This window comes from Pristiophorus japonicus, chromosome 16 (genome assembly GCF_044704955.1).
Source record: "Pristiophorus japonicus isolate sPriJap1 chromosome 16, sPriJap1.hap1, whole genome shotgun sequence".
In the NCBI taxonomy this organism is placed as follows: Eukaryota; Metazoa; Chordata; class Chondrichthyes; family Pristiophoridae; genus Pristiophorus; species Pristiophorus japonicus.
In genome coordinates this window covers 17782870-17793596 of record NC_091992.1, presented here as the reverse complement: position 1 = coordinate 17793596, position 10727 = coordinate 17782870, and the positions used below count along the sequence as shown (strand labels likewise).

Sequence of the window (10727 nt, the reverse complement as noted above, 5' to 3'; positions counted from 1 at the left end):
GAACAATTCCCCCCCCCCCCTCCCCCCGACTCCCCACTTTCCGCAAATATTATATTAAACAGTAGCCCTATGCGATGAATGTAATCTGGAATAATCAAGCCAACAGAGCTTCTATTGATTGCTGGCATTGCAAATCCCCGTGTCATTACCTCCTCTGTAAAGGCGTGCCACTTTCAGCACTGATCGAATGCAATCGGTGTCTCTCGTTTTGTTGAGTCATTGCCACCATTGCGAGACAGGAGTGTCTTTCGCACTGTGCTCCCGGGAACACCAATCCGTCTCTTCACCACTTCAAAAGGGACCACCACTCAGTTCACGCATCTGAAATCCATTGATACGAGCTGGGGGACAATCCTGTGTTCTTGGCGCGTTGGGTTTGGTCAGCACCCAGTTCCACGCGAGGCACTCATCTCGCAGCCGATGCACTCCTTGGCGATGTCGGCAACCTTGAGAATTGCACTTAATCAGAACAATCAAGAATTCTGTGTTCATTTTCTAAGGCCTTCCTTCTTTAGAATTTAACTATAATCTGTCTTAATTTAATATTCACAGTTTGGATTTGATTTAACTGTACAAGTGTTCGTGCTTCAAACTTCCAGTAACAGATAAAAAGGTGTTTTCGGTTGAGAATTTTATTTGCCGCACAAGTGAGTTCTAAAAAAAAAATACCCAATTCTTTAAAACTCTTTCATTATTTTTGTTCTTTGCGAGAGGCCTGTGCAAACCAGAGCATGATCTGAAACAGGGCGCGTTTGGTCGATGGGGAAGTACTGTCCCAGCAGGAATCTCAAGGCAAAGTTTGGGTCAGGTTTATCTCTTGCGCAGCGTGTTCTCTGTCAGTGTGCTAAGGAATTAGCTGCAGAGGAGGCCAGTCTTGAACAGCTCCGTAGAATCATACCGTGTACTGTCTGGCTCAGTGAGTTTTCCATGGAAACCCTGGTCTCCGTAGATACCAGAAAGATGTTGTGGAAACCATTTTGTTTTTAAATGCTGTTGTCTGTGATTAGAAGACAGGAAGCGAATGGAGCATCACCAGGCTTGTAGAGGACACTGAGGAAGATAAAAAAAAACACAGAAAATGAGTGAGTACTGTTCAAGCAAACAGGAAGATCGGCTTTCATCAACGTTGAGGTAAAAATTCCACGTCTTCACTCTCAGCACGTGACAGCAGCACGTTGATGACATTGCACACACACCCACCCGTGATTATCCAACTCACAGCAGAATCTTTTACCCCGTTGCCTAAATGCGTTCATGAAAATTTCCACTGGATGGTGCTGCTAGCAAAACGATAAAAACGATCAAAAAGGGTTTCGCTAACGGAAATCTCCGCGATTCCACTTACAGTGTCGCTGCACGCACAAACACAGGACCGATTTTAACCCTCGGCGCTCAGCGGAATCCTGGCGGGTGGGCAGTTAAGTTCGTTCTGCCTCTTACCTGTCCAAAAATCACAACAGCTCCAATTTTAATCCACTCTCCTGAGCAGGCAGCAAGGGCATGCGTCCGGAGCCAACTGGGTCCTTCTTTGCTGGATTTAGCGCTCCACTTCCTTCCTGCAGCACTAAACCGGAAGCTCGCATTGGCTTCACTTGTGTAGCGATTTCTAGCCCTCAATGTTCTAATAACCTGCTGCGTGAGGAAAAAGTCCTCTAATTTTCCCCCTTTGTTCTTCTGCTGATAATCCGGAGTTTATTTCCTCTAGTTACCAATTCACCAACCAGTGGAAACAATTTTTCATTGTCGGCCCTCTCAAAACCTTTTCATTGAATCATACAAGTTTACGGCACAGAAGGAGGCCATTCGGCCCATCGTGTCTGTGTCGGCCGACAAAGAGCCATCCAGCCTGATCCCACTTTCCAGCTCTCGGTCCATAGCCCTGTAGTTTACGGCACTTCGAGTGCATATCCAAGTACTTTTTAACGCCGATGAGGGTTTCTGCCTCGACCACCCTTTCAGGCAGTGAGTTCCAGACCCCCACCACCCTCTGGGTGAAAACAATTTCTCAACTCCCCGCTAATCCTGCTACCAATTATTTTAAATTACTTTAAATAATTTTTATCATTTTGAAAAAATGCGAAAACCAATATAAAAAACACGGCAATCATTTTTGGCAATATGGCAAACCTTCGTGCCAGTCTCCACGGCAAATATCAATGCATGACCAATGTGCATTGACCACTGCGTTACCAGCGAAATAGAGCTGGGGTTCAGGGAGGCGGAAGACACAGCGGAATATTAAACCCGAAAATAAAGCTCCTAACAGGAGACAGCCTTTCTTTTGAATCCATCCCCTTCCTCCCCCCAAATAAATGTCATTAAATAACACAGGCTGTAATTTCTTTGTAGTGCGGTAAATTCATTATATGATTGATGATGGCCTCCTTTAATAACCTCCTTCATGACACAGCGAGTTGCTGTGAGATATCCTGGATGAAGGAAGGGTAACGATACGGTGTGGTTGATCTTATGTCGTCAGGAGGGTGGTGCCAAAGATAGCTTTTGCGACCGGACTAATTTATTGGAATTGTAAACATAATAACCCAAAGATAAGCAGACGCCAGGAGATGTCATTAAGACCAGATCCCTGTGACCCAGGCACTGGTAATACAAACATTACTGATCCCTTAAAGTGGCAGCAATAGTCCCTAAACTAAAGCAATCATAGGAATGTCTTACCTGGTCAAATTTGTCCTATCTGACAATATGTGATTAGAAACATTAGAGACATACATCTATTATATCTCGTTTACATATGTGACTCTAAAATGATTTATTCCGGATGCTAATGCAATAAAGAGCAAAGTCAGGGGCAGCAACATTTTATTTATTTAAATTTGTAAATTCAGCACTGTTGCACTCCCAGTATCGAGCCATGTTCAAAGGGAGCGCGGGAGAGAGATTGAGCGACAACACTGATTACTGATTCCAACCCGCGCTCCCTCCCTGCTCACTGGCTGCTCACTGGGGGCGCAGGAGTGTTGAATTCAGCCCCGAGCTTTATCCACATGTGTGGGCTGGCCAATGGAATGGGGGTGAGGGAAGAGTTCAGAGGTCGACGTAAACCACAAATGCACAGCATGAATGCCTTCCAAGATCACCTGAGATTATGTGACAGCGTTACAATTGCGCTCAGAGTGTGCATTTCCCTGCAATACACCAGAACATGGAGCTCGCCAATAACATGTATGATTTCCTTCTGCACACATACTGGAAAAGCTCTTTCCCATGCGTTATATGTAAGGTACGCTCTTTCCCCGACATATGAAAGGTATGCTTTTCCTTTATAATATGTGCTATTTTCCTGTAATATGTATGGTGCGTGCTGTTCCTCTAATATATACAGGTTATACTGTTCGTTTATAATGGCACGGGATTTGTGGTGGGTAATAACAGTTGAATGAACAGCGTTCCCTATTATTACCGCTGTGAAACTGGCCGCAACTTCAAGATTTAGCGCATGCGTGGCCTAACGCGGAAATCCTGAAGTTGCAGTCAGTCATTCACTGCTCTGACACTGGCTACACTGTGGATCCACCTCCATAACTGGCAACCAGTGAAATCAGGCAAATCAAGGAAACTAATGCCGCAGTTAAATACCCTGTTAAAAGTTAGACCCTTCAGGATTAGGTGTAACTGGGGTTTTGACAGCGTATTGACTGCTAAACAGATGTTATGGCCCTGAAAAACTCATTTTAACTTTGTCGAGTGTCAAATGTCTCCCTTTTAATTAAAGTGAAAGCCCTGATATTTGCTTTGCTTTCTATGAAACATTGTAAAATTTAGGGGGTGAAATTGCGTTGCGCCCGTTTGGGGCGGTAACATCCGAGAGGCGGGGCACTCTGCGCCAGGCGCGGAAATCCCGCCCCGCCCAAAACATTCGGGTTACCCGCCCCCGAAACAAAATGGAGCACTAATAGGAGGCGCAAAAATCCCCAATTTCTAGGCCTTAGAATCAAAGGAGATTACTCACTTCCTGGTTGCTGTTTGTGAGCATTCTGCGTTTTGATTGGCTGCGTGGGCAGCTCGTTGACATCATAGAAGCTTGCGTTAGGGATTCCCCATTAACTTACGTTGATTTCACCTGCACGTCGGAACAGCCAAACTACCCGCCGCGGAGATCGCGAGATCTTTGTGGAAAACTTACTTCAGGGCCAACAGCAGATTGCCTTTGCTTTGCTGCTGATCGCAAATTATGGGCCAATATAAACCTTGTACATGTTGCCTCTATATTGGATCCAAAGCATGATATTTCTTTATATTTACAACATGTTCAAGGTATGCTCTCTATACAGTGTATATTCCGTGCCTGTAATGTCTCCATTATATTCATAGGGTGTGCTATTTCCTTACAGTATATACAGTGTATGCTGTTTCTCAGTCACGTTCTATGAGAGGAAGATTCATATCACGGGAGTAAGTCACGTGGCACAATGGGACTACAGAAAGTATCACATGAATCAGTCATTTCAGTTTGCGTCACACAGTGCAAGTGTCTGCCTGTCATTTAAAATTGAGCAGCTGCCATTCTTTTTTCTGATAACTTCTCTCAATCTCCCGGTGTGGAGAAAATCAGAAGAAATGACTGAAGCATATGGGGAGACTGCTTGTTCCCCTCTTCCCTGCCAACAATTATCTCCTGAAAATGCTGAAAATCTCAGCAGGTCAGGAGAGAAAGCAGAGTTAACGTTTCGATGACCCATCGTCAGAACTGGAGAGTGTTCGAAAAGAACAAATTCCTAACAAGCACTGAAAGGGGGAGGGGAGAAAGAACAAAAGGGAAGGCCTGTGATAGGGTGGAAGACAGGAGAGATTAGAGAGAGAAAAGGGATGATGGCCCAAATTCAAATGGTAATGCCAGGAGTTAGAACAACATTAGTTCAGATAGGGTGTGAATGGCGGGATAATGACCAACTGCCATTGGAGACAAGGAGAAAGAAAAAAACAAGCTCTGAGGGGGTGGGCGGCAGTGGCGGGGGGTGGACTGCGGTGGGGGAGGGGGGGGGTGGAGGGAGCCAAGGATTGGCAGCAGTTACGCTCTGAAATTTTTGAACTCGATATTGAGTCCAGAAGGCTGTAAAGTGCCTAAACGAAAGATAAGGTGCTGTTCCTCGAGCTTGCGTTGAGCTTCATTGGAACAGTGTAGGAGGCCAAGGATGGCGATATCAGAGTGGGAGTGGAGCGGGGAATTAAAATGACAGGCGACTGCAAGCTCAGGGTCACACTTACAGACTGAACGGAGGTGTTCAGCAAAGCGGTCACCCAATCTATGCTTGGTCTCCCCAATGTAGAGGAGACCGCATCGTGAGCAGCGAATACAGTATACATTGGGGAGACCAAGCATAGATTGGGTGACCGCTTTGCTGAACACCTCCGTTCAGTCTGTAAGTGTGACCCTGAGCTTGCAGTCGCCTGTCATTTTAATTCCCCGCTCCACTCCCACTCTGATATCGCCATCCTTGGCCTCCTACACTGTTCCAATGAAGCTCAACACAAGCTCGAGGAACAGCACCTTATCTTTCGTTTAGGCACTTTACAGCCTTCTGGACTCAATATCGAGTTCAAAAATTTCAGAGCGTAACTGCTGCCAATCCTTGGCTCCCTCCACCCCTCCCCTCCCCCACCGCAGTCCACCCCCCCCCCCCACTGCCGCCCACCCCCTCAGAGCTTGTTTTTTTCTTTCTCCTTGTCTCCAATGGCAGTTGGTCATTATCCCGCCATTCACACCCTATCTGAACTAATGTTGTTCTAACTCCTGGTATTACCATTTGAATTTGGGGCGTCATCCCTTTTGTCTCTCTAATCTCTCCTGTCTTCCAACCTATCACAGACCTTCCCTTTTGTTCTTTCTTCCCCTCCCCCTTTCAGTGCTTGTTAAGAATGTGCTCTTTCTGAACACTCTCCAGTTCTGACGAAGGGTCATCGACCCGAAACGTTAACTCTGCTTCCTCTCCACAGATGCTGCCTGACCTGCTGAGATTGCCAGCATTTCCTGTTTTTATTCCAGATTCCAGCATCCGCAGTATTTTAGCGAGCCACTCAGTTGTACCAAACCGCTACAACAAAGTCAGCCCTGTGGGAGTGCCTTCACCACACGGACTGCAGCGATTCAAGAAGACGGCTCACCACCACCTTCTCGAGGGCAATTAGGGATGGGCAATAATTGCTGCCCTTGCCAGCAATGCCCGCAAGCCCATAAATTAAAAAAAAACAAGTAAAATAGTGGACAAAACAATTTCACACTAATATTTAACCGTGCAATTTCACTATCTATAATACCAGCACAAGTTAGAAAAAAAAAAATCAGAAATGTACAGAAGAAATGACAAAAACAGGGGGTATTTCTTTTTTCTGCTTTAGATTGAAAGACATTAAGGGACCATCTTGACCTTTGCCCCCAGGCAATACCCATTCCCCAGGAAAGGTCAGGAGAAAGGGGGCGGAGACTCCTTTTGCTGGGTCTCCACATCTCGTTACGTCGCCCCTGGATTTCCTGCAAGGCCCAAGCCCAGTGTGTCAAGGAAGCAGGAAAGGATGTGGCCTCCCACCTCTGTCTCCTGGAAAATGGGCAGGGGGCGCTGCACAAAGCTGGCACTGGGCTTGCGCTATGGCGACCCCTCAAACCACAGGGTCAGCGGAGCCCCGGCGACAAGTCGAAGAGGAGCCCTACAACCCCCTGATTGGATCTTCAGGACTTGGGGACTTTCTGGCTGCTGGTAGCTGCACTCCTATTTCCTGCTCTACTTCCAAGGATGGATACAGCTAGGCAGCAGACCAGTTCCTGCCGCCCCCCCACACTACACCCACCCCCCCCACCCCGCCTCAAGCCATGTTAAAGACTTCATGCAGGAAATTTAGGTGCCCTGGAGTGCTCGTGTGAGCTGCTCCTGCTCAGTGCCATCTTTAAAGAAAAAGGTTTTTAAAGGGCTGCTGCTGCTGTACAAGGAGGGATTTCAGCCAGGCCGAGCTCGTTGAATACTCAGATCCAGTAACTCTGCCGTGTCGGCTGCACAGAAAGTTGGAGTGGGTGAAATTGTTCGACGCTAGTAACATGAAATGGGCTCATCGCGAATCAGCGGCCCTTTAACACTGCGTCTAATGCTCTTTCCCAACGGATTAGATGCAGCTGGTTGGAATAAACCTCTCCCAATTACAGTAACAGGATAGACAATAAGTAACATCCATTTGATAAGAATATTCTGTTTGTGTCATCTCATGCGCAAAGTACTTCCACTGGAGAGGAAACGCGTGCGCGGGGTAAAGCAGGCTGCCGATTCGCTATGAGCCCTGCTTTCGAGCTATTGGCTTTGACCAATTTCACCTCCTCTGCTTCAATAGCCTTCCCTGGTAACAAACTCTGATTCCTTTCCTCGGTGTTTGCACCCTTCTCAATAGCATTACTGTTAGCCGCACCTTGTTGGAAAAGCCTCTCCCGATTACAGTAACAGGAAAGACAATACGTGAAATCCATTTGATAAGGATATTCTGTTTAACTATGTGTCACCTCATGCGCAAAGCATTTGCATTAGTTCCAGTTAGCTCTCTTTCAAGGAAGAGTGACCATAGTCTCTGATGAAAAGACTTACAATTATCAGGATGTATGTTAAACTAACAGGTAGCGTCACATAATATTTTGATAAGAGGACATTTCCTGTACTGTGAAGGCTTGTTCCAACAAGCAACTCATCTAAGACCATTGGAGTATGAAGGCATAATTAATCAAGCCAGTTTAAGGCTGAATAGTTAGCATATTGATTGATAGAATTTTCAAAGAAAACCTTGTTTACTTAGGAGTATTGCTCTGCCCGACTGCCCGACTGATTGAGATTTGTGTATCAGAACCTCAACGAGCATTAAAATTCAATTTCTATTTGATGTATATTAACCCTTATTCACCTTTATGTTAGGGTAATAAAAAATAAATTTGTTGTTTAACTGGACTCAAGCCTCATGTATAGTGATGAGGCGGGCAACTTATATTTGTAACATTGAAGAAGGTATTAGGATGGATACATTTCAGCTGAACGCTATTTGAGATAAGTGTAAAATTTGACCTATTTCACGGAACTGCAGTAAGACTCTGCATTTTATCGTGTGATGCACTTTGAGTTATTTCAACGACTTGATAAGACATTAGATAAATGGAAGAATTAATGTGCTTGAAATAATGTCGTGGTACACTATACGCTAACGTAGGTCTATGCCTGCAAATAACAACTTGATTTGCTCCTTAAAGGGCTAGTCTTAACGCAACTGCGTTTAGGCAAAGCTTTTGTGTGAATGGAGTTGAAACACATCATCACATCCCCAATCACAACAAATCTTCCCCTCTTCCCCTCCACCCCGCCTCCCCCCCCCCCCCCCACACACACAGAAAAAAGTGCAACGTTTTGTCACTCATCCTTTAAGGAGTTCAAAATCTCACCAATCACAGTTGTATTATCAATAGAGAAGCAAAATACTGCGATATCACTCACTTGCCTTGACAACGAGATGTGAGGGTATTTATATCAGAAAGGATGAACAGGCTGGGTCTCTTTTCTCTTGAAAAGAGAAGGCTGAGGGGTGACCTAATAGAGGTCTTTAAAATGATAAAAGAGTGTATACAGAGAGAATGTTCCCACTTGTGGGGAAGAGCAGAACGAGAGGCCATCAATATAAGATAGTCACCAAGAAATCCAATAGGGAATTCAGAAGAAACTTCTATACCCAGAGAGCGGTGAGAATGTGGAACTCGCTACCACGGGGAGTGGTTGAAGCGAATAGTATCGATGCATTTAAGGGGAGGCTGGACAAGCATATGAGGGAGAAGGGAACAGAGGGTTATGTTGATCAATTTAGCTGAGGAAAGACGGGAGGAGGCTCGAGTGCAGTATAAGCGCCGGCATGGACTGGTTGGGCCAAATGGCCTGTTTTTGCGCCGTATATCCTAAGTATGTTGTGTGTCCATGATGAAAATAGTGCATGGCTGCTATTCTCTCCTGTTTACTTTCCTCCCTCTTCCTACCTCAAAAAAAAACATCCAATACTTCTTTGTGAAGGCAGCGGCCCTTTATATACAAGCATAGGAACTTGTTACCATTTTGAAAGAAATTCTTCAAGACGTTCAGTGTGACAAAAAGGGCAGAAATAAGGGAACCTGTAACAGTAAACAATGAACATGTCCTGCTCAACAGGGCTCACAGCTGCTGTGTTTTTCCAGTCCCTTGACTGAAAGTACAAGATAATGAATATCCAACCACTTCACACATCTGCTCCTTTTAAATATATATTCCATGGGGTTTTTAAGGTTTTACTCCAGTCTGAAAGTTTTACCCCACAAGCGGGTGTCATGGTGGACTCTGTACGTTAATATATTCTGATCCCATACTGATTGGTTGGTGCGGCAGAAAAAGTACTGTTAGTGATATTAGTGCATAAATATTTATTTTCTTTCTTTTAGTTCATATATACTTAACATGCTCATATGACATTCCTTAACAAAAGGGTTAACACACTTGTAGTGGATGCAAGAACATCAAGCATGTTAAACATTCATCCATTAATATCACCAACAGTAATTTCTGGGCTGTAATAGCTGAAACCATGTGAATGGACAATCCACAGCTGATTACTGTGGGACAGTCAGCATTAGTTACACGAGTAAATTGTCCTGGGATTTGCCCAAAGCCAGTTGGTGAAAATAACATTTATTTATATACAAGATGGTGACAGATTTTGGAGAGAGTTTTCAGAAACTCACTCCAGAGAGACACCTAGTGGCCAAAGTCTGAAACTACGTCTTAAATGTTGACATTGGAAAATTAAATGGGAAATGTGGACAAGGCAGTTTACAATCATAATTGTTGACAGAAGACTATGACCAAAAAATCGTGACAACAGGCAGTAAGGTTTGTGGACAAAAAGGATGCACGTTGTGCAAGATTTTAATAATATATAGATTCATTGACTTGGTGCGGTGGTGACTTAGAATTTCAGCAAATATTAGCATTCTCTTTTCACTTAAGTCAGACGTTTACTTTGTGAATTCCTTCTTCCCTGGCTTCCTTCACCATTGGCTGTCGTGTCTTCAGCTGTCTAGGCCCCAAGCTCTGGAATTCCCTCCCTGAACCGCTCTGCCTCTCCTCCTTTAAGACGTTGCTTAAAACCTCTCTCTTCAACCAAGTTTTTGATCCCGTTTCCATCTTTGGCTCGGTGTCAATATTTTGTCTAATTATGCTCCGGTGAGGCTCCTTGGGACATTTTAAGAACATAAGAAATAGGAGCAGGAGTAGGCCAATTGGCCCCAATTGGACTCAGCTCCACTTCTCCGCCCGCTACATTAATGCTGCTATATAAATGCAATTTGTTGTTGTTGTCGAATTATTTTCAGACAAGGTAGTCAGTGGAAAAGCACCAACAAGTCTCATTTTTTTAGGCAAGTAGAATTGACAAAAAATACGTTTTGCAACAATTTGCGATGTGAAAAAAAGAGTTTTTTCCCCACTGAGCTACAGGTTAAGAGATTATAATTTGATATATTTGACATATAGTTATGTTTGGCATTTGCATTGAAAAGGTTCAAAGAAGGCATGCCAGCAGTCAGCGTTAACTGCCAACGACACATGTTGGAAATTCAGGGGCTTGGCCCCGTGTCCAGTAGACGCTGCTGGTGGATGAGGCTCCTTGGCAGCAACACACACACATTCGTAAGACCACCCCTGGCGTGTTAGGTACGTGAGGGTACC

At 44.8% G+C, this 10727-nt stretch overlaps 1 protein-coding gene across 1 annotated transcript in view; it reads right to left on the bottom strand.

The window, feature by feature from the left end:
• Positions 1-972: 972 nt before the first annotated feature.
• LOC139226974 (hepatocyte nuclear factor 1-beta-like) overlaps positions 973-10727 on the bottom strand; it is a 118035-nt gene continuing 108280 nt past the window's right edge. The window contains exon 9 of the mRNA XM_070858065.1: positions 973-1050. Coding sequence (XP_070714166.1) covers positions 1030-1050 — 21 coding nt within the window. The 3' untranslated portion in view covers positions 973-1029. The remainder of the gene's footprint in view (positions 1051-10727) is intronic.